This window comes from Phalacrocorax carbo, chromosome 24, assembly GCF_963921805.1.
Source record: "Phalacrocorax carbo chromosome 24, bPhaCar2.1, whole genome shotgun sequence".
NCBI classification, from domain to species: domain Eukaryota; kingdom Metazoa; phylum Chordata; class Aves; order Suliformes; family Phalacrocoracidae; genus Phalacrocorax; species Phalacrocorax carbo.
In genome coordinates, this window is record NC_087536.1 from 2,413,303 (window position 1) to 2,436,990 (window position 23,688).

At 45.3% G+C, this 23,688-nt stretch overlaps 1 protein-coding gene across 1 annotated transcript; it reads left to right on the top strand.

Moving 5' to 3' along the window:
• Positions 1-911: 911 nt before the first annotated feature.
• Positions 912-21,949, top strand: LOC135317011 (germ cell-less protein-like 1). The gene is made up of 14 exons (XM_064472524.1): positions 912-917; positions 2,715-2,876; positions 6,504-6,600; positions 7,427-7,524; positions 8,017-8,129; positions 8,880-8,945; positions 9,114-9,198; positions 9,431-9,521; positions 10,003-10,143; positions 14,746-14,815; positions 19,304-19,379; positions 20,275-20,420; positions 20,661-20,748; positions 21,459-21,949. The coding sequence occupies exons 1-14, from the start codon at positions 912-914 to the stop codon at positions 21,585-21,587; spliced, it is 1,368 nt and encodes a 455-aa protein (XP_064328594.1). The 3' UTR covers positions 21,588-21,949.
• The last annotated feature ends 1,739 nt before the right edge of the window (positions 21,950-23,688 follow it).

Genomic DNA, 23,688 nt, shown 5'->3' on the forward strand with positions numbered 1-23,688 from the left:
GCACAGGTGGCCCAGGGAGCTTGTGGAGTCTTCAGCCTTGGGGATGTTCCACAGCCCTCTGCACATGGGCACGACCAAGCGGCTGCAAGGTGCCCTCCCTGAGCAGCGGGGTGGGACCATCTAATTCCACCCTCTGTCGACCTCCCGGCCAGCCTCAAGGAGTCAGTGATTGTGTGAAATGGATGCTGAGATCCATTGGATCCAGCCACCGACGCTGTCCCCCTGGGGAGGAGCCCAGGCAGCAGCAGGTGGTTCTCTGCCGGAGCTGCGGCCCCTGGGGCGCAGGTGGGAGCAGGAGAACAGCGTCTGGAGGACGGGATGGCAGAGACGAGGCGCTTGTGGGCCCACAGGAGTGTGTCTCTCTTTGCCTCTTGGTATAGGAAAAGCCTGAGAAGCACTTCTAAGTATACGTATCGAAATCTGTGAACGGGGAGAATAGTGATGCCAAGAGATTTGTAGGACGTAAGCGTAGCTGTGTCTTTGTGTTTGAAAAGTTTCCTTGCTTCTGTCTCTTGCGACTTAATTTTTTTTAGCCTCCTGGTCTTAACCCTGGTGTCCAGAGAACATGTTCTTCTTTGCTAAAGAAATGGCTGAGAGTCTCCTATGATGTTATTGCAGAGCAAGGAAAGCGCTTCCGGAGTGGATCTGTACAGCACTTGCTGACCCAGTCCAACTTTAATGTTCGTTGGGACTCAGGGGTAGGAACCTGAAGGGAAGTTGCTGGTGCTGGGTCTCTGTATTTGTTGTGCATCCAAGGACGAAGGCTTCCTTGCTGCTTCCTCGCACAGAAGCTCTGAAAGGAATAAATCCTAGTGCGTACCTACAAAAACAAGCAACTACCATTAGATGTTTCTTGCGTAGGTCAGAGTGGTTTTGCTTATGAAAAGTTCCCTTCATAAATTTTGTTCCGCATGAAGGTAAATAGGAATGATTTTTCTTGTTCCGTGTGCTGCTTTTGAGAGTTTTAATTTGAATTAAGTGTCTTACTTGAGTTATTTGTGGGTTTTTAACTCCCCACAGGATGGCTTAATCCAGTAATGTGATGAAACAATGAGGAAACTGTGTGTGGTTATTACAATTCAGCAGGGGACATACAGGTTAGGCTCTGGGAAGAAACGGTAAGAATTCCTTTCTAATTAAAAGTGTGGATTTATAAGCAGTGAGATAATGCCCAGGTTAGGTTGGTGGTTTTCTGTTTGTGGTTTCTTTGGTTTGGTTTTTGTTTTTTGTTTTTTTTTTTTTCTAAATGTATCTGGCTTGGGCTCTGCTTGTTCTGTCTAGTTTTTGGGTTTCTACTATAACCAGTTACCTTAAATTTGGTGTAGATTCCGGTCGATTGATCGGCCTGTGCTGTGAATGAATTAATTACTAACGTACACTAGTAAAGACAATATATTTGGTCTTCAGCGTGACAGTGAAACAATACTTGCCATCATTGACTCTTTTATCTCAAAGCTGCTTTAATATTCAGTACTTGAGCTTGAGTTTATCTTAATTAGGAGGGGTAATTAGACATTTTGGAGCAGAATGCTGAGGTTAGTGCTAGCTGCTTCCTTCTGCTGAGAATTAGTGTGTTCTCAGGGCTTTTTGTGGCATTAACAGTACTAGGAATATAGCTTTCACTCTTCCCTGAGAGACACTAAATGCAACTTTAAGAGTTACAGAAAATTTTGGAAAGTGTTATGGTAAAGTTCATGTTTTTGAAAGAACTCCCCTTCATACTTCTATGCATTCATGTCTTGGGCACGTTAAAGCAGTATTTCAGAATCACGCGGTACATAACCAGGCTTTGTGAGCCTGAGCAACTGTGCTTGAATGTCGAGATATGTAAGAAAAAAAGGAAGGTACTAATTCCTTGCTTTTAATCTAGGTGCCTGGAATGGCTCTTGAATAACCTGATGCCTCACCAGAGTGTGGCGCTCTTCAAAGACCTCAGGTATTCAGGCGTCAGTTAACTGTCAGTGGTGAAGTACAGTTTCTTCCAAAGCGTGCAGCTCGCTCAACACGACTTTCTAGGCTATCGACGGTTGCTTGTTACCTAGCTTGCTTTCTTGGTTTTGTCTGTATGTCTCACAGAATTCTTTGATGACTTGTCTGTTTTAAGCACAAACTCACGATCCCCTAATGCCCTGAGGTGAACAAGTACTCAGCCGATCGGGTTCTTGTGCGCCCTTCCCGGCCTGGCCTGCGCTGGAGTCATTGGGACGATCCGACCGCTCCGGGCGGCCTCCTGAGGGGGCGGCGGCGGCCGGGCCGTCAAGGGGAAGCGCGGCGGTGGCCGCCTCCGAGGGGGCTCCGGGCCGCGGACGCGGCTCTGTCAGGGGCGGGTGGCGGGAAGGGGCTGCGGGGCTGGCGGCGGTCGCGCTGGCCCTGAGGTGGCGCGGCGGGCAGGAGGGGCCGTGAGGGGCGGAGGGGCCCGGCGAGGCCGGGGGCGAGTGAGGGGCTGTGCGGGAAGGGCCCGGGGCGCTCGAGGGCCGAGCCCGATCTTCGGGGTCTTGTGCGGGAAAGGGAGGGGCGGAGGGGAAGGGCTGCCGCTGTGAGGTTGGTGGGGGGCCGGGGCCAGGGGGGAGTTTCTTGTCTGCTTCGGAAAGGTCCCAGCAGCAGCTGCTGCAGTGAACAAGAGAGGGGAGGTGAGCAACGGCGGGGGGGGGAGGCTGGTCCCTCACGGGGAGGAAAAAAGCCCTTTCCGGTACCTGGTGCTGCCTCTGTAACAGACAAATTTGAAGGAGTGTGTCTCTGTCTTTTTGCATAGGAAACAGCTGAAAAGCACTTCTAAGTATATTTATCAGACTCTGTTTGTGAATGGGGAGAACAGCGATGTCAAAATTTGTGCTCTGGGAGAGGAGTGGAACTTGCATAAGATCTATTTGTGCCAGGTAAGCGGCTCCTTTCTTCCTCGCAAGAGAAACTGTATTTGTGATGAAAGAATGTCTGGTAAATGGTAAGTGTGACTCAAGACTTTTTTCTTTCCTTTTCTTCCCCTTACATTTCTGACTTATCACTCTCGCTGTGGATGCAAGCAGTTACACAACATGCCTTGTGCCTTTGATAGTAATGTTAGGAAGCGTAGCTGTAGCTTCGTGTTTGAAAAGTTTCTTTGTTTCTGTCCCTTGCAACTTAATTTTGTTTTAATCTCATCATCTTAACCTTGGCCCATCCTTTGTGAAAACAGTCCTGAAAACTGTCTTTTGGTGTCCGGAGGACAGGTTCTTGTTTGCTAAAGAAATGGCTGAGAGTCTCCTGCGATGTTAATATTATTGCAGAGCAAGGAAAGCGCTTCCGGAGTGGATCTGTACAGCACTTGCTGACCCAGTCCAACTTTAGTGTTCATTGGGACTCAAGGGTAGGGAACTGAAGGGAAGTTGCTGGTGCTGGGTCTCTGTATTTGTTGTGCATCCAAGGATGAAGGCTTCCTTGCTGCTTCCTCGCACAGAAGCTCTGAAAAGAATAAATCCTAGTGCGTACCTACAAAAAAGATGCTGTTTCTTACAAGCGTTTTATTTTGGGCTCGTGTTAGGGTGAAATTCTTTGTAAGACGTCTTGCGCTTTGGGAGTGAAGAGTGCTGTTATCTTTACTGTCTGTTCTCTTTTATTACTTTTCCTGTGACAGAAGTGGGGAGAAACCATGGCTTTGTCTTGAAACGTTTCATTCAGTTGTGCCGTTACCTTTAACGTGGGAGTCTAACCTGGAAAGCAATGTATTTGAAGCGAGAAGAGAAAGTAACATCAGGTACTACACCTGAAAATGTGTGCGCTTCTGTGTTAGCTGTAGTGAAACACAAAATGGTTTTATGTGTTACGAGGTGAAGATGGCACTGGGAGATGCTCAGCAGGTTGAATGCAGCTCCTCTGGTGTAAGAAGGGATGGTAGAAGTGAATTCTTGATTTTTGTTGTTGTAGTGTTAAAGCCATGTTTCCAGTATAGGTACAGCAATTGCTTGCATTGGCCACAGCAAGGGAAATTTCACAGAATCACAGGACGATAGGGGTTGGAAGGGACTTCTGGAGGTCATCCCATCCAAACCCCTGCTTGAGCAGGCACACCCAGAGCAGGGGGCACAGGACCGCGTCCAGGCGGGGGGTGAATGTCTCCAGGGAAGGGACCCCACAGCCTCTCTGGGCAGCCTGTGCCCCTGCTCTGGCACCCGCACTGGGAAGGGGTTTGTCCTCATGTTCAGGTGGAACCTCCCATGTTCCAACTTGTGCCTGTTGCCCCTTGGCCTGTCATTGGGCACCACTGAAAAGAGCCTAGTCCCATCATTGTGACACCCACCCTTTAGATATTTATAAGCATTGATGAGATCCCCCCTCAGTCTTCTCTTCTCCAGGCTGAACCAGCACAAGTGTGTCAGCCTTTCCTCACAAGGGAGATGTTCCAGCTCCTTGGTAGCTCTCCTCTGGACTTGCTCAAGCAGTTCCCTGTCCTTCTTAAACTAGGGGCCCAGATCTGGATGCAGCACTCCAGATGTGGCCTCACTGGGGCAGAGCAGAGGGGGACAATAACCTCCTTGCCCTGGCCATGCTCCTTTGAATGCAGCCCAGGACACTGTTGGCCTTCGTGGCCCCAAGGGCACGATGCTGGCTCAGGGTCACCTCGCTGCCCCACAGCACTGCCAGGGCCTTCTCAGCAGAGCCGCTCTCCAGCAGGTCCCCCCCAGCCTGTGCTGGTGCGGGGGGTTGTTTCTCCCCAGGGGCAGGACCTTGCGCTTGCTCTTGCTGAATTCCATGAGGTTCCCCTGGGTACAGCTCTCCAGCCTGTCTAGGTCCTGTTTCATTGCTTTCTTGTAGGAAAAAGCCTTTTGCGTGCATCAGAACCTTTTGAAGCGTGTAAAACGCAGGCAGAAAAGTCACTTGCATATAGCCCAAGGTTGATCATAGGCAGCCACCTCTGGATAGAGCAGTGGTTGTGTTTGACCAGGGGGACAGCTGGGAGACACAGCTTTAATTGTCTGCTTGCTTTTAACTTTGTAAAACTGAGGCAGGGTATAAGTGGGTTGGACAGTCAGACTTAACGTTGTGCAGCATAAACAGGGTGGGCACTTTGGTGGTTTGTCCTTAGGCTGTTGTTGGCGACAATGCTTTTAATCGTGGATGTGATTGTGCTGCTGCTCCGTCTCAAGTTCGTGAAGCTAGCCCTTCAAACTTAGTGTGGGTGCACGACTAAAATTGAATATTAAATAGCTTCTGTGGATGCTTTTGAACAGACTCTGAAAATTGCAGTTTTGGTCTGTAGAGGTGTCATTGTACAAGCGATGTTCTTGTGAGATGAAGTTTTGTGGTGAAGTTAACTGTTCTCCTAAGTCAGGTTTCTATTTCAATTTATGCTCTGTCGTTGGAGTGGTGTTTCTCAAGGTAAAATATTTGTGGGTGTTAAAAATAGCTCGCTGTCAATGAAATCACGACTCCTCTGCCTTGTTGAGCATCCTCTCTCAGGATGTATGTTTCTGTTTCCCTAGTCTCTCAAGCTACTGCATTTAGTTTGATAAATGACAGCAAGGTGCTGCTCTACCTGTGAGTGGCAGGTCTGAGAAATGGAGGGTTTCATTTTCTCTGATACTGGTTACTAAAATGATAAATTCTCCTGAAACTGAGGAGTTGGCCTACATGGCAAAGCTAAGGTAGCCTCCTGAGGATCGGCAAGATGACTGAGGTCCTGGTTTTAGAGTAGCGTATTGTATGTCATCGTAGTTAGGGGATATGCCAAAGGTATGGAAATATTTATGTAATGAAATAAAATCAGAATTGGATTTCATGTTATGTGCTGCCCTGAGTTGAAATGCTGAGTTAAGAGGTCAGGGCATACGGTGCTGTACAAATAGACTTTATTTTTTTGATCTCTCAGGTAAACTTCAGTGAGTGATAGCACCTCATAATGGGCACATCTGCTGCTGAGAAGGAAAATCATGAATCCTAGTAGAGCAGTATATTTCACTTCATTTGGACGGAAACCTATCAAATTCTAGTTTTATATGCCTTACACTTTATAAGAAAAGGTATATTTCCATAAGTGGTGTATGTGCATGTGGCCTTGGTATGAGACTTACAACCTTGTACATTAATTTGTATGTCTTGCATGCTTTTCTTCCCTCCAGCCCCCCAGTAGCTGAACAGGCATTCCGCGATGCCTGGAGGATTTGTTGTCCACCGGTAACATTAAGGACTTAATTCTTGGACTGGTTATATCCCCATTGGTGGTGTGGTTTGTAGGAAAAGAGTTTGTGTGGCTTTTGTGGCCCTTGAAAGCTCTTTCTTCACTCTGATTGCAGACACGTAGTCCAAACGTCCTAGACGCATTTTCCCTTTCAGAAATAGAGCAACTACAGTTAGTCCTTTCTTGAGTAGGTCAGAGTGGTTTGCATTATGAAAAGTTCCCTTCATAAATTTTGTTCTGCATGAAGGTAAATATGAATGATTTTTTTTTGTTCCGTGTGCTGCTTTTGAGAGCTTTAATTTGCATTAAGTGTCTTACTTGGGTTCTTTTTCTCTCCTCTTCCCTCATGTAGTCAGGCTACTTTTCCAGTATGTTCAGTGGAGCTTGGAAAGAATCTAGCATGAACATCATAGAGTTGGAGATTCCTGACCCAAACATTGATACAGAAGGTAAGTGGGAACCTTTTATTTTAACATAACTCCTACCTTCAGCGTTCAAGCTGAACCTGACAGAAAATTAACTGGAAAAAAAAAATTTTTTAAGGATAATTTTCAAACGAGTAAATAAGAAACTTGAAAGAATGAGTTCTGTGCTCATTCAGTTCTGAGCTTAACTCGGGTCACCAGTAGAGTTGAATTAACTTTTGTACCTCTGAGCTGGGAAGCACAGCTGGAAAGCAACTGCTTGTACTGTTGTTTTGGCATTGGGGCTCTTGGGATCAATATGTGCAACTGTTGTGGAGATCCGAATGTTGGAGTGTGGATCACATCTTCATCTGTCTGGTCTTGAAAAGCTGCCGAGGGGGGGGCTCGCGGGGGACCGATGTGAGTTGGCAGAAAGCTTTGCTATGGTTCCAAGCACCGTGGAGTGAACTGTGAGTTTTGTTTTTCAGAAGAATTACAGAGAAATTTGTAGCATCACAGCAGTATCTCAATGTTACACTAGTGATGAGTTGCAGAGGAGGAGCATGAGATTTCTCTTCTTTTTACCTAGTTTTACTGTCCTGCACGTGGCCCCGTGGCGTGCCTTGGTGGCTGTTTTAAGATGAATATCTTGTTTAAATGGTGCAAGGGGCTGTATTTCATCGGTGACTGCCATGTTTTGTGTATTCTGTTTATGTGCGTGTGCTTGAGGTGGTAAATACCAGTTTTTTATCCTGAGCAAGCAGGAGTGAAGAGAATGTGTGAGTTGCAGTGGTTTGGTTATATTTAAGGATTCTTTTAGTTATCCGAGCTCGTATGTCCTGTCTTAGTTTGACACTTGTACTCTTTTCAGCTCTACAGGTGGCTTTTGGCTCGCTGTACAGAGATGATGTATTAATAAAACCCAGTCGAGTAGTTGCCCTTTTAGCAGCAGCCTGCATGCTGCAGCTTGTAAGTAATAAATGTGCAATATTTTTATGCTTTCTTTTCAGCTAAAGGTAACTGTTCGTAACATAGTCACGCACACGTATTGTTTCACCTGGAGAAATAAATAATCTTTTCGTACAAAGTGGGAAAAAGCCCCAAACGTAACACAGTGGTTCTATTTCAAAATAGCATGGCTTAGATTCAGTTGTAATGTTAAGCACCATTTTGAGCATTATATCTAGAAGTAGGCTAAAATAAGTTTTAACAGCTCCTTTGTTCTACCCTGACAGTATTCATTAAGCTTTTCTTTCACGTGATATATCCTTAAGAAAAAGCTGTTTTTCTGAGGAACATTGATTGGTTTGTGTGTTCTGGATAGAGTAGCAGAGGTCACTGTAGCACGTGTGACTCTGGTAATTGTTCAGGCATGAAAACTTGTATGAACTGCACAATCTTTGAAACCTCAGTTAGGAAATAAAAACTTTGAATATTTGTGGGTTTTTTTCTTCCCCGCAGGATGACTTAATCCAGCAATGTGGTGAAACAATGAAGGAAACCATTAATGCAGAAACTGTGTGTGGTTATTACAATTCAGCGGCAACATATGGGTTAGACTCTGTGAAGAAAAAGTAAGAATTACTTTCTCTGAGCTGCTTTGTACATTGCTAATTAGAAGTGTGAATTTATGAATGGTGAGATAATGTCCAGTTAGGTTGGTGGTTTTTTTGTTGTTTGGTTTTTAATTTTTTTTTTAAAGGTATCTGGCTTGGGCTCTGCTTGTTCTGTTTAGTTTTCAGGTTTCTACTATAACCAGTTACCTTAAATTTGGTGTAGATTCTGGTCGATTGATCAGCCTGTGCTGTGAATGAATTAATTACTAACGTACACTAGTAAAGACAATATATTTGGTCTTCAGCGTGACAGTGAAACAATACTTGCCATCATTGACTCTTTTATCTCAAAGCTGCTTTAATATTCAGTACTTGAGCTTGAGTTTATCTTAATTAGGAGGGGTAATTAGACATTTTGGAGCAGAATGCTGAGGTTAGTGCTAGCTGCTTCCTTCTGCTGAGAATTAGTGTGTTCTCAGGGCTTTTTGTGGCATTAACAGCACTAGGAATATAGCTTTCACTCTTCCCTGAGAGACACTAAATGCAACTTTAAGAGTTACAGAAAATTTTGGAAAGTGTTATGGTAAAGTTCATGTTTTTGAAAGAACTCCCCTTCATACTTTTATGCATTCATGTCTTGGGCACGTTAAAGCAGTATTTCAGAATCACGCGGTACATAACCAGGCTTTGTGAGCCTGAGCAACTGTGCTTGAATGTCGAGATATGTAAGAAAAAAAGGAAGGTACTAATTCCTTGCTTTTAATCTAGGTGCCTGGAATGGCTCTTGAATAACCTGATGCCTCACCAGAGTGTGGCGCTCTTCAAAGACCTCAGGTATTCAGGCGTCAGTTAACTGTCAGTGGTGAAGTACAGTTTCTTCCAAAGCGTGCAGCTCGCTCAACACGACTTTCTAGGCTATCGACGGTTGCTTGTTACCTAGCTTGCTTTCTTGGTTTTGTCTGTATGTCTCGCAGAATTCTTTGATGACTTGTCTTTTTTCAGCATAAACCTCATGAAACAGCTGATTAGTTCTTCTGACCTACTTGTAGTGCAAGTGGAAATGGATGTGTACACCGCTCTCAAAAAGGTACTTGGCGAAGGGTTGGGCTGGGGCTTTATGAAGTTGAACTCCAGCGTAGTAGCTGATTTGTAGCACAATGAGAATTTTAACCTCTTTGGTATTTCCTGGAAGCATCTAAGAGAGTATCAGAATCTTTGTAGGAATTAATGCATTATGAAAAAGCGCTGTTAATAACGCATGTATTACTGTTTTGAAGACTTCTTCAATTAACTCCCTAGAGTTTGTTTATTTTCCCTAGTGGATGTTCCTCCAGCTAGTGCCTACTTGGAATGGGTCTTTGAAACAACTCTTAACCGAAGCTGATGCGTGGTTTGCCAGGCGCAGGAGAGGTAGGATTAATTGGCATGGCCTTGGGTTGTGGAAGAGGCTGGTCAGAAGTAAAATACGATAGTCTTCCTCCACTTCCCAACTTTCTCCTCTTCTCTCTGGGAAGGCTGGCCTCTGCCAGCAGTCCCCGGGATCAGGGTCTCAGCACCGATAGCCTTTTCACTGTTTTGTCCACATGTTTCAAGTGAGCAGACATGGTCGCTAGTTTTGCTTCGTTGCTTCTGCTGTTGTTCAGTTAGGATAAGCTTTTGTTGCCTTCTCGCTAGAAGGCACGTGTGTGTTTCCAAAGAGGAAAAGTTTGGTCTAACAGTTCTGCCAAAAGGGTTTGAGTGTAAGTAATTTCTTGGGTTTAGCTCCAAAAGATGGTTTGCTTGTCCATAAAAACTTTCTGTGCTTAATAAAGTAAACCTCAATGTCAAATACAAATAGGCTCTGGAAAATATTTAGAAAACCAACTTGTAATACCAGTGCTCCGTCTTGCAGATTTTGAGGATGACGTTGCCTTCCTGGAATCGGAACAGGGGAATGCGTTCCTGTCGGTGTTCACACACTTGAGATTACAGTATATCATCAGTGACTTGGCGTCAGCCAGAATTATTGAGAGAGATTCCCTAATGCCCTCAGGTGAGCGAGTACTCAGCTGATCGAGTTCTGTGTGCCTTTCCTAGCCTGGCCTGTGATAGAGTCATTGGGAAGATCGAGGTGTATTTGCTGGTCTTATCACTTGCGTGTTTATCTCCAATGTCTGAATTGCGGCTGAAGATTCAGCAGAAGTTGAACATTAAATTTACATGCATGAAAGTCTTAAAAGACAGACACGTAGGTGTGTTAAGCGTTTGTTGATCAGTCAGTTTATCAAAATACTTTATAATCAGTACATGGTAGGTTATCTGTGTTTAAATGACCCCTGAGTCCCAGGCATGCAAAAAAACTGCTGAGAGAGCAAAATTTGCTGCGACTCAACTGTTTTGTAGCCATTATCTTTGTACAAAGAGCTGGGTAGTTTTTGCTGGGATTTGGAGTAATACCTGAAAATGAAAACCAAAAGCACAAGGTGCTGTGAACTCGTCTCCCCTCCTCAAAGACAAGCATTATTTACTGACAGGTATTTCGGGTGTTTTTGGAGGAGATGGGATAATGACGTATTCTGCTCTTGTCCTTTTATTTGCATTTTGCATACATCCTCCTTCTAGGTCCTGGTGCTTTTTTGAAGCCCATAGAGTGAAATGCCATTTAATGTGTTATAGATCACTGCTATTAATGTTACAGTATCACTGAAAGATAAGAAGCCGCATTCTCATCTTTGCTTTGTTCTTTGCTTGGAAGCTGTGTAAACTTGGCTGCTGAGAGATGAGTGAAACTGGAGATGAGTAACCCCGTTGGGCTCTCACTTGAAAGTGTTTTTCCACCATCGTTCATATCTTTTATCATGTGAAACACCTGCCCCTCCTCCTTTTTCCTTTTTGTTTTTATTTAATATTTTATTATTTATTTTTCCCCTCCCCAGAGTGAGTTGTGCTCATTGTAACAGTGTTTGGACTTCCCCTGCTCTGCCTCTGGATCTGGCTCCTGGTGTCCTAGCTCCATATTTCACTCTGTTCGGTCTTTCCTTATTGTAGTTGAATCTTAGCATTGAATTTTGCATCTTGACTCTCTGACAGTTTTTTTCCCTAGCTCTCATGTACACAGCATTGATTCTTTTTTCTATATCTGTCCCCAGCACAACTATCCATCCGTCCATGTCCCTGCGATGTCTGTTTAGCAATGTAATTGCCAAATGTGAATTAAGACTGCTTTTATTGATCTGTTCATCACTCTTATTTGCAACTTCTTGACAACTGTGTTCTTGCCATCTGTCTGTAGCCTTCGGGGTCGCTTTGGGCTCTTGCCATACATAACTCTTTAACCTGTCCTTGAGTTACACCGCTGCCTTCCTCTAAAATTAATTTTTTTTTTTCCATCTCACATTGGCTTTTCCTTCATGCTGCCATAGATGTCAACACAATAATGGTCCAATATCAGAGGAGACTTGTCGGGATATTTTTCTTGAAGCCTGCTAGCCTGGTCAAACTGTTAGATGCTTTTAAAACACTTGCCTTGCCATTAAGGTGATGTAGTGAGTGTTACTTTAGTTTGCCTTCCTTGTGCTGCCGTATCCTGTCTCTGCTAGAAATAATGGGTTTTTTTGTAGCTGAATTCAGCTTTTTGTAGCTGAATGTCTCAATAACGCTGAGCACCTCTTTCTCACACTTTGAAATGTTCAAAGAATGCCGCTATCAGAAGCTGAATTAGGACTTTCTGATAGGGGGTAGCTGTGGGGAGGGAGTAGGGTCCTTCCCTCCCTAGAAATCTGTCCCTCTCTTGAGTGAAAGTGAACCGTTACCACTGCTGAAATGCACTGGCTTTCCCTGCTCTCGCTTCTGGCTTCGATTAATACCTTCATAGACGGAGAAGAGACTGTCTTCCTCACTAGATCTGGCAAAGTCAAATACGAAGGAACTCGGTTATCCTGTGCTCACAACGTCTATTTGAAAGTGTCCTTCGAACAGCAGGTGGAGGCAGTGTGTCGTAGACCGCTGCGTCGAGCTGAGGTGGAGCTTGGGTGAATGGTTTGGTCGGTTATGACCGGTAGATGGGGCAGGGTTTGACCTCGAGCAAGTGATAACAGTTTATACTATGCATAAATCCTAGAAGAACAGATCCGATCGTGGATGGGTGGTATTTCAGATGCTTAAGTGATGTATAAAGTCAGTATAATCCATCTGGCGATTAACATTGGTGCGGATGGTAATCATAGTGCAAAGGCATCTTCATTCTGTATTAAAAAATAAGGTAACTGTGGGTGAGTGACCCTTTAGATCCTTAATTGAAAGATGACAGAGGAGAACTATGGATTATTTTCATGTCAAGTGGCTGTGTCAGCATGTGAATAAGATGTTGCAAACCAGACATTTGCCAGTACTGCGCTTGGTTTCCTTCTCTTAACGTTGCTGTTTGTTATCGCTTACCAGAACTGCGACGGGCAGCCTTTTCTTAGTGTTCTTCAGCGGACAGATTTTGTGTCTGTGCTCAAACCCAGCAGCCTTCTGCCTACATACGTCAGAGGAAGAATGTTCTTACATTGTTACGAGATTAATTGCAACTTTGAGGCTGGTTTGCCTGTGCTTATTGAAAAAGAATGTGCTCTACCACTGATAATGAATTTAAAAAAAAGGAAAAAAACCCCAAACTTGAATTCCAAGGGAACTGGGAGAGCAGGGAGGGAAGAGCAGCGTGATGTGGAGACCTCTACAGGTGTAATGAAGTGTAAGTGAAGAGGTTAATACTGGATGGCCCTTGTAATCTGTTGGTGGTGGTGTGTAGCCAAAAGCTGTGTTAAGATCAGGAACTTTTGCTCGTCCTTTAAAAGGAGGCTTGGATAAATATTGGTGGTGCCCTTTTGAACTGATGCTGCCAGCATCCAGTGTCTGAGGTGATTGCATCGTACCCAAGAGAGCCTTGAAACATGGAAATTGCTGGGCAGTTTGTATTGTGGTGTAAGCCTTTTAGATTATTCTAGATGAAATAGTTCTCAGGGAGGTATAAAGAAGGCGACCATGTTGAAGAGTTGAAAGAAATGGTGTAACACTTCCTGAGCAGTATTTTTCCTCTTAACCTTTACAGATTAACAGGTGAACTACAGTTGAAATATGGTGTATGACATAGGTTCATATACAAAAATAGCGAAGATGCTCTGTCTCCTGATTGTGTTTTTGTTTTTTTCCTCCTAGCACATCCATTCTCTGTTCCTCACCTGTGCACTTTTCCTTAAATCATTGTAATGCTTTCTGTTGCGCTCTGGTGAATTCCCATTTTGGTCCTATCGCAGCCTGAATCTTAACTCGGGAGTCAGTAGGGCAAGGGCTGGTTTTATGTTTTGAATCTGGGACTCTGAAGGCGATCTCAGCACTGTGATCTCACCCTTCTGTCACCCTCAGCAGCAACCAACCTGTTTTGTTTTCCTGCTAACGGTGGTTCTCGCCGCTCCTGCCATCCCAGTCCATTCCTCCCTAGAGTTTGTTCTCATCTGAGACCTTGCGGACTTGCCGCTGTTCATTAGCTTGACTGAAAAGAACTTACGTGCTGGGCTTTTGGCTGCTTCTGATCCCTTCTGCATAACTGCCTTAGCAGCTGTTAGGTTTTGTTCTGCTGTATCTCTTGGTTGCAGCTGTTAAATTAATACAGCTGACAGAATCTTCACAGAATCACAGAGTGGTGGGGGTTGGAAGAGCCCTCTGGAGCTCACCCCGTCCCACCCCTGCTTGAGCAGGCACCCCCAGAGCAGGGGGGGCACAGGACCGCGTCCAGGCGGGGGATGAATGTCTCCAGGGAAGGGACCCCACAGCCTCCCTGGGCAGCCTGTGCCCCTGCTCTGGCACCCGCACAGGGAAGGGGTTTGTCCTCATGTTCAGGTGGAACTTCCCGTGTTCCAGCTTGTGCCCGTGGCCCCTTGGCCTGGCGTTGGGCACTATTGAAAAGAGCCTAGTCCCATCATCCTGACACCCGCCCTTTAAATACTTATAGGTATTTATGAAATCCCCCCTCAGTCTTCTCTTCTCCAGGCTGAACCAGCACAAGTGTGTCAGCCTTTCCTCACAAGGGAGATGCTCCAGCCCCCTGATCACCTCGGTAGCTCTCCGTACCATCTTCCTGGTGTTCTCAGAGGAAGACATGGCTTATGTTTATTGCTAGTAGGGGACAGCTTCTGTTCTGTTTGTTTTTACCATACCTGTGATAAGGCACTGTTTCCTTTATCTTTTGATTCTGTTTTCCTCTTGTTTAACTTGTGTAGAATTCTGTTGGGGATTCAGAGAGTGGCATCTTCTCCTAAGAGCTTGTTACCCAGCTCCTTGGCTGAACAGAACTTAGCGCACTGAGAAAACATGTTGAGTTGCATCACTTCTGGCAACCGTGGATGCTTGATAAGATGAAAATAGTCCTGAGTTACTCAGTGTTAGCAGTTGATTTTTATCTGAACTGCCTCTTCTGTACCTGCGGCCTGGAGCTGAATCACACACGCGCGTTATCAGGTGGTGGGTTTGCACAGGCCGTCCAGTTAATAAGTGTAACCTTATTATTGCAATGTGATTTTATTTCTATATTTCAAGTGCCTATGAACACCCCCATTCCCGGCTCCAAAGGCGACACCAAGCTTATTTTTTTGTTCTTGTTGTTTTTCAATTTTAGAATGGCTGTCCTCTGTTTACAAACAGCAGTGGCTTGCCGTGCTCAGAGCAGAACAAGGCAATGATATTGGGTAGGTATATTACAGGCTTTCCTTTCTCTCTTTCTTAAACTAGAAAATTTCCTCTCATATACATTCTGACAAGATTAACTTTTGGAGTTCCAGGTTGTATGGTTCTTAACAGCATCAGCCAATTGAAAACAGCAATGTGGTGGAATTTTTTGAATTCAATATAGTGACTTAGTTAAACATTGGAGAATGGGAAGGGTCACTCCATTACTTGCCTAGAAGAAGTGCACAAAGGAAAATTCAGTTATGCTCAAGTTAGAATGGTTCACAGAGGGATCGTGGATGCAGGGGATAAGCAGGACCCTCCCATTGAGTCACAAGGTTCAGAAGAGATGCCCTTGCTTTCTAAACTCCTTTCAGTGAGGAGCCTAGGCGCGGCTAGGTCCAATCTTAGTCTCAGGCTTGGTCAATGGTTTATGTGAATAGGGATAATATATATATTCACACTGCACACAAACATACCCCCCGAGGTTAACCTGTGAGTAAAAATTATCTTTTTGTGAGTTTCATGAATTACTCACATTTATGTGCTGATATTCATCAGCGCACGGCCGGTGAACCTCGCAAAATCAGGCCTTTGAGTCCTCGCAAAAACGTCAACAGAAGATCCCTCCATCCTTGCAAAACCTACCCTGAGAGGCGTCCCAGCCCACAGGAGATACAGGGTCACGTGGCCGGCTGCGGTGCAGGAGAGCTCAAAAGGTCTCCGTCTTGGATCACTATTTATAGGATTGAGATGATTGGCTTTGGTCAATATTTTACATTCTGGCCACAATTCTGGTACGCAGGTCAGGGGGCAGATGGCCCAGGTGTGGTCAGAGATTGCCTGAGGCCCAGGTCGTTGTGACCAAGATAACAACACAATAGGGCTCACCCTGGGATCTCAGAGGGGTGGGGGGGCTGCACCACCACAGCACTGCACCGCCCTTGAGGAAATGCCATGACGACTGCTATGTTTCTGTGCCCTTTCAGAGATGTACAGGTAGCTGTGCTTAGTGGAACACCCTGACTGGCGTCTGTGCGCATAACGTGTAGTTGGGTTTCTTCAGCCTGTGCCTCACAAGGATCGTCAGTGGTGGCTTGGGCAGCGAGGCATGGTGATTTAACAGATGTGACATGTATGCGCGTGACCACAAACTGTTCCCTTCTGCTTGGTTTTGCCACATTGCATTGAGCCTGACTTGAACCAAAGGCCGTGCAGTCTGTGGCAGCGTTCAGCGGTAGAGTTACAGATCTCCCACCTGCCTTTTGAAGTGAAGAGTGAGTGTTCTCTTGATGTACTTCTGTGGCAGCGAGTGGTTCAGGATTTTCCACCCGGAGGTTTTGACTGGATCGTTAGTGAACGACCAACCACCAATAGACCTATTCTTAAGTACTCATAGCTCTGTCTTGAAACAGCTTACGCTTTAGCCCCAACACCCCGTGGCAGTGGCTTCCGTGGCTTAATTGTGTATTATATAGGAAATATTTCCTTAATCGCTTCCTTTTGGTGTTATGTAAGAGTGTTAAAAATGCCCAAAACTCTGACTTTGGCCTTAAGAGGATCTTTAAGAAGCGGTTCTCTCTGTCAATAGCAGTGCTCCAGAAAACGGAAGAGGTAAAGTACGTCATTATGAATGTCGTCATTTCAGCTCCTAAAGATTAATGTCGGGTGGTCATAGCTTGTTTCTGGGACTGTTGTTTGCTTGGGAAGACTTTTCTTGTAATGCAGTCATGGATGTATCTAACAGTAGGCGAATGTACAGTGCGCATTACCATCTAGCTCATATGGGACCCACAATTAGCATGAAAGCAAGTATTAACATAGTCATCCGAGTTCTTATTCAAGATAAGCCTTGGTATTTGCTTATTTTTGATGTCTTTTGGTAACTCACTGTAATGCAGGGAGAGTGTTTTAACTGTCAGCCGTTAGATACACCTGCTTCTGAAAAAGCAAGCTCTCATACAAAACTGAAGTGCAGATGATGGGGGTCATACCAGCTTTTAAAATGAGCAACTTGCATGTTCAACTCCAGGGCAGATGCTTTCAGTGACTCTTGGAAGGAGCAGAGTATTTTTCCATGTTTTTCTTGCTTGTCTAGTTTTCTTTAGTATGGGATTTTTTTTTTTTTAAACACAGCTAGAAGTGAAAAATCTGAGGCAGAGAAAGTTTACTGAACAGTAGACATCCGCCCGAATCTCTTATTATGGCATTTATTGCCAAGGTCTTTCGCTGATGGCAATGGCCCACTTATTAGTGGGTGAGATGTAGTGTTTCTTCTCAATATGTTTTTGCTTCTAACTTTGGTAGTTTACAAGCTTAATGGTTCAAAGTGGCATCCAGGTTGCTGTTTGTTTTGTAGTCAATAATGGCCTGATTGTCTCTGAACAGGGTGTTCTCTGGAGTCATGTGGGAGGGAGATGGGGGGTGCACGCACATGCGTGCACGGAGGGCTTCCCTGGAGTCGTGTGCAGTTCAATTGTTCTGTCGCTAGTCCACAGCACGCAATCTCTGAGATGATGTTTGAAATCCTGAGACCACTTCTCTGTCTTCTACTGGCAAGCCGTACTGCCACCCTGCAGTGAGATGCCTGTGGTCCGTAAGTCATGTCTTAGAAGGGAAGACATGAAACTGTTCCTTTGTATTAAAGCAAATATTTTGGATGTTGGACCAACCGGTAGCTGAAAGAAAAGAATTAGGGTTTTATAAGACCATCCTTTGATCCAGATCTGCTGCCCTTCCTCTCGCACTTACTGCCTGTATCAGTATCTTAACACGTTTTTTCCTTAGAGATAAGGATGCAAACTCAGTCAAGCCGAGTGAAATGTGAGGTCTGACTCCCAGTGAGCTGAAGTAAGGCTCTATTTTCATATCCCACCTGGAGCAGAGCGTAATTGCACCCGCTTATTCTAGGGCTGCCAGCATGGAAATTACATTGCTTTGAAACATGTGATGTGGTTTGCTCTTTTGATAACTTCAGAGAGGAGGAGAAAATGTTTCTCTCCTTGTTTATGTAGTTTGCATTTAAAAGGACTAAACATTTTCCTCACTCCAGAATTTGGGAATTTTTTAGTGTAATACTGGAGTTTGTGACTTTGAACTGTAGCTGCTCAAGGTTTACTTGTTGTGCTAAAGTGGATCGCTGCTTTTTTTAATTAAACATGTGTTCTGTGGCAGATGCGAGAGAGATCTTTCAAGTCCATGACTGGAGTCGTTTCTATTCTAATGGTCTCTTTGGTGGTGTTTAAGAAGGAAATAGGATAACTTGACTGTTCGCTAAGCACGTGGTAGGCCAGCGTAAGCGGTTACAGCTGGAAGTTTTGCATCTTCTGAGGCTGCTCGAGGAATTGCGAGGGGGGAATGTTACCGTCTCTCTGACATTATGTACTAATGTTTGTGAAAGTTGTCACTAATTAAACAGAAATGAACCTTTTATCACCATTACTGAATTTGGGTCAGCTACGTAAGCAGTTCAGCTAGAAGGTGTGTAGAAAGCATGTGGGAGGTTCTTGGATGAGTTTGGTTAGCATGATTAGCGTGTTTGCTTAACTTAATCATAAAATACTTAAGCGTCCAGGACTGGTTTTTACAGAAACGGGGCAAAAAGACCACAGACCGAGCTTGTTCGTAAAAGGCATAGCCACAAGCTCTTGCGGTGTTTGTACAGTAGGAAGAGAAGAGGTGCAGCGTTTCTTCTTGCTTGTGGAGCTTGAAGTGTGTTGTTTGGTAGTGCGGGTTCATAATTTAACGTGGGGGTGGTGGTGGGGGTTGCCTTTCATTGCGATTTATGCTACTCACTTCAAGCGTTTGTCCTCAGTGTAACTTGAAGACTTTCTGGCAATGGTTGCTTATTTGGTTAACGATGTCATCGTGTCTAAAGTTAAGTGAGTAACATACCTCTGGAAAACTGGGCCTGATTTTACTCATGCCGGCTCTGCAAGGTTTCTCTATGTGCCGAAGCGGCAGTGGAAACTGTTGGGTGAAACAAGTTCATATTGGTGTAGGATGCCAGAACCAAGAGCTCGTGGCACTTGGTGGTCGCTGGGGGTAAACTTTTTTCCAGCCGCTTGAGAAATCTTTGAGTGTCGCTCTGGGTGCCGCTTCATAGCGCTGCTATTTTGCAGAGTCCTGCAGCTGTTCCTCAGCAGCAGCACTCGTTGATGTTTGTGCCTAGTAAGTCGGGACTACCGTGTTTAAAATGGACTTGGTTCTTTTAGGAGGATTGGGGAATGCATGTCATTGCAACGGCTATTATATCCATACCTGAAAAGGTTCTCTGGTAAAAGTCCTACCTACCGAGGCTTATATTGCAGTTTTGTAGAGTAGTCGGATGTTCACGGGATGATTCGGGTTGGAAGGGGGACTGGCAGGTCATCTAGTCTAACCTGGGCACAGAGAAGGGTCAGCTGTGTGCTCAGACCGGTTTACTGGGGTCTGTTCAGCTCTTCCACGTTAAAGTACCGTACAAAGCTGTTTAAGTATCCTTAAAGATGCCCTTTTTTTTTTTGTAGGCCTCAGGAAATAAATAAAGAGGAACTGGAAGGAAACAGCATGAGGTGTGGTCGAAAACTTGCAGAGGGTGGCCATGTAAGTACGGCACGTGGCTACGTCTGTGCGCAGCTGACACATCTTAGACGTGCTAGGTATTTTCAAAACACGTTGGTCTTAATTGTCAAACTGCATCAAAAAGAGGTAACGGAGATGCTACGTTAAAGAAATTATTTTATTCTCCCTAGAAGGATGAAAAGGCTTGCTGTCGTTGAGATGAATAAGGAGTTAGTGACTTAATTGTGCTCTGGCACTGCAAGCAAGCCCGTGTTTGGAAAAACCTCTGTTGCATGAAAGGAGGGAATGTAGCCATGACTTATCATCGGAGACGTGTAAAATACATTCAGTTAAAATAAAGCTCTGATCACTGATGTCCCTTTCTTTTTAACTGGAAAAGGAAGCTTTCCAGATAAACTGTGTAACAGCCACAGCCAGAACCCCGCTGTGTTCCGTGTACGTCTGTGTGTCTTTAGGTAGCAGGTCCTGTGAGAGCACAGGAGACATGAATATTTTCTTCCCCACTGAAGTCACTTAACATGAGGCTGTTGTACTCCGAGGAGCACTTTAAGCACGAATGGGGTGTGTAGTTAAGTGCTGCTCAGACATACAGCAGCAGGTACCAGGATGCAGAACTATTTTAGATCCGCTTGTGTGAAATGTATTTCCGTATGTTTGGAAGGCAGCTGACGCGAAGCTTGTCTCGTGTACTCGTCTGCCTGCAAAGGCTGGCCGCTACAGTGAGTGGTTGCCTACCAGGGCGTCTTATGTCTCAAAGAGGTGTTGGCAAGGATCCTTGAATCCACCAGACATCTCTGTAGCCGAGGATCCCGGTCCCAAGTTTGAGCTGTTGGAGAAGCGGCACTTCTCATTTGTGTTGTGGCCAGTGCTCAGAGGGGCTGGTTTGTTTCTGTGTTTTTTAACTTGTGCTCTTCAGTACTGCTGGCGGTGGACTGGGTTCAACTTTGGCTTTGACCTTCTTGTCACTTATACAAATGGTTACATCATTTTCAAGCGGAATACGCTGGATCAGCCGTGCAGTGGATCAGTCAGTCTGCAGCCTCGGAGAAACATAGCCTTCAGGTAAATAATCACCAAGGAGGCAGAGCCTGTGGCGTGTGCTAAGATCTCCTACTGTAACTAAGTCTTTCCATCTGATGGATCCATTCTTTTGGATCCAAGTTTAACTCATCCCTTGCATTAAATTTTGTTGCCACCAGGTTAGTTATGTTTGAAAATGCCATTCTGTCTCCTTGGGACAAACTCTTTGTGCCGGAAAAACTACGTTATGGGAAACTAATTTAACTGTTGTTGTGTCCCTAGGTTACGTGTAACCTCTTTTGATAGCAGCGGGAAAGTTACTTTCAGTAGAACAACAGGATATCAGATTCTAACCTTTCAGAAGGACCAGGTATGTTTGGAGACTGCTTGCCTTCCCAGACTTCCAGCACTGGTGAGATTACCCATCTGAATAGTATGTCCATCAGGCTCCTGCTCATTTAGAGGCAAACTTGGAGCTTGTTTGAAGACTCTGTTGCGTTGTAAGCTGAAGAGTTAAAAGAATCCCTGCCTGTTGTTCAAGGGTGGTATTCATTGCTCTGTTAAACAAAGACCCAAAAGCCTCAGAGAGGAGTGGAGTTTATTAAGAGAATGTGCCCATTTCCACCCTCTGTGACAGCAGAATTCAGTAAGGAATGTGAAAGACTTGATCATCAAGTGTCTTAAGTGCTAATCAGCAGTGATATGTATGTGGTGGGTACATAGAGACTTTCTCCCTGCAAATGCAGAAAATCCCTCTTTATCTCCAATGTGCTTGAAGGTAAAGTTTGCTCAGCCGTTTCTCACGGTTCTGTTTCCTCTGATGCAGAAGGGTCGGCAGCCCTGGGGCAAGGGCTGTAAGCAATTTCAGAATAGCTTGTCAGTGTTAATATTACAAAACACCTGCTGAAGGTGAAGGTGAATTACTGTCTTGAGGTTTTTTATCTCTGCTTTTTGAATACATGTTAATTAAAATGTATAGAAGGACTGTTAGTACCAGTTTCGGTGCTTTTTGATGTACTTCCCTGTAATGGCCTCACTTGCTACGCAAATGCTCAAATGTCCACTGTGTTTGCTTTACAGGAGCAGATAGTGATGAATTTGGACAGAAGCCTCCTGACCTTCCCGCTCTACATCTTCTGTAACTTTTTGTACACATCGCCAGAGAAGACGACCGACAGCGAGGCACTGCCAGATAACTCAGAAACCTGAGACCTCTTTATATATTATATATCTATATATTTTATATATATATATATGGCCTTAGTATACTCCTATGCATATCTGAAAAGATCATCAGAAATTGTGTAGGCCAAAACTAGTTATCCCATATGTTTTTTTAATTTCTGTTCTGCACCTGCAGACAGTAGCCATTCCGTGGTTAAGAAATGTTAGACTTTTTATTTTCCTGGGTGAAAACTGAGCCAAATGGGACAGGGGGAGTTTGTGTGAATGACATCTTACGAACTTTCCTGTCAGATTCTGAGCACGCATTGTAGGACGCGTGGTTTTTGTAGTGTCTTATTTGTTTGTGGGTTGGTTTTTTTTTTTAAATGACTGATCTGTAAATACCAGGTCCGCATTCTGTTTCTTTTGTGGTCAAGTGTAAGAGGTACACTGTATTCATTCTTTCTATATGTTTTAAAATACCCAGCTTTTCGGTAATGCCAGCTTTGGTGCTGGGTTGAGCCACCCCAGGGCTCCTGCGTTGTTCTGAGGGCTCAGCGCCTCCTGTTCAGGACCAGGTCCTGCTCTGCCCTTGCACCCCGCTGGCTCCCGGGGCCACCCACCGCCCCTGCTCACCTGGACAAGCCGTTGCTGCGTGCAGACGCAGCCCTGGCCCGCACACCCCCGCGCACATGTGCCCTGGCTGCTGGGGAACCGCCACCCTGCAGTGCGACGGGCACGTGGGATACGGAGCAAGAGCTTGCACAAAACTCATCTTGAGAATCATTTTTTGCAGACATTAACGACTCGTTCCCGTGATCTGTGGGTGTCCTGGTCCTACGTTGCCCTCCCTCGCCCTCCCGGCTGTAGAGGGACTGTCAGTGCAAAGAAACAAATCCCTTCCCAGCTTTGGTCCTTGTTCCCAGGACAGGATCAGGGATTTGGAATGGGGCCGGTGGCGCAGGGGCCCTTGCTAAGGGATCGTGAAGGAGTGGCTCAGTGCAGGAGTGAGGGGAGCACAGAAACCCAAACACAGCATAGCTTCCCCCAGAATTTTCTGGGGTGGTTGGTTTTTCTCCCCCACCCCCCCCATTTTATTTGTCACTGACTGGGAGCAGCAATTGTGGCAAAGGGGAGTGGAGCACTACACTGTATGGAAAGTACAAAAATAAGGAAGCCTATATATAATTGCAGTCAGTTACTAAAAATTGCTTCCGGGGCAGAGATTGGTGCACCTCTGGTGCTCCTCATACATCTTGGGTGACTGAATATGGTCCTTCTCTCTACAAGGCCTTTGACTTCAAAAAGGGAAGAGGCAAATTCCTCTTGCAAGGATCAATAATTTGCTGCTTGTAGAGAGATAGGTACATCTATCCTAAAAAAAAAAAAAAAAAAAGTAACAATAAAGTCCTGTCTACAGACCAACGAGGAGCGAATTGCTAGGGAGGAAGATCAGTGTCTCCGGTGTAGCAGCTGACTCACTGGAAGGCTCTGCTCTCCTGCTCCCTGAGTGGCCAGAGAACGTGCCAGTACAAGACCAGGAGTTCAAAGAAAATGCGTCCTAATGGGAACAACCAAGCAAAACAAAAGCCATCCTAAATCCACAAAGCAGTACTTCTTACTGGAGGAAAGAGACAGGCTGAAGAACTCGGCTGGTGGGGTCCAAGGTGGCAGTGCTAATGCCATTGCATCCAACAGAGGAATAAGCCAGGCCAGCCAGAGCAGTGACAAAGGTGCCTTTTCTGCCTCACAAGATGACAAGCAGGAGACCAGCCACCTCAAGGGTGTGCATGGCCACAGTGGGTCCTCACACAGCACGGGGAATAAACAGGAGGGACTGGAGCTCTGCGTGCAGTCACAGGGCCATGATCTCATTGCAGTCACAGGCTTTTCAGGAAAGACAGGCCAGCAAGACGAGGTGGGGGAGCTGCTCTTTATGTGAAGGAGCAACTGGAATTTATCAAGCTGTGCCCAGAGGGTGGAGGAAGAATGAGTTGAGAGCTTATGGGGAAAAAATCCAAGGGCAGGGAAATATGGGTGACGCTGTTATGGGTGTTCGCTATAGGCCACCTGATGAGAAAGAAGTCAATGAGTCCTTCTACAGCCAGCTAGAAGTACCCTCACAATTGCAGGCCCTGGTTCTCGT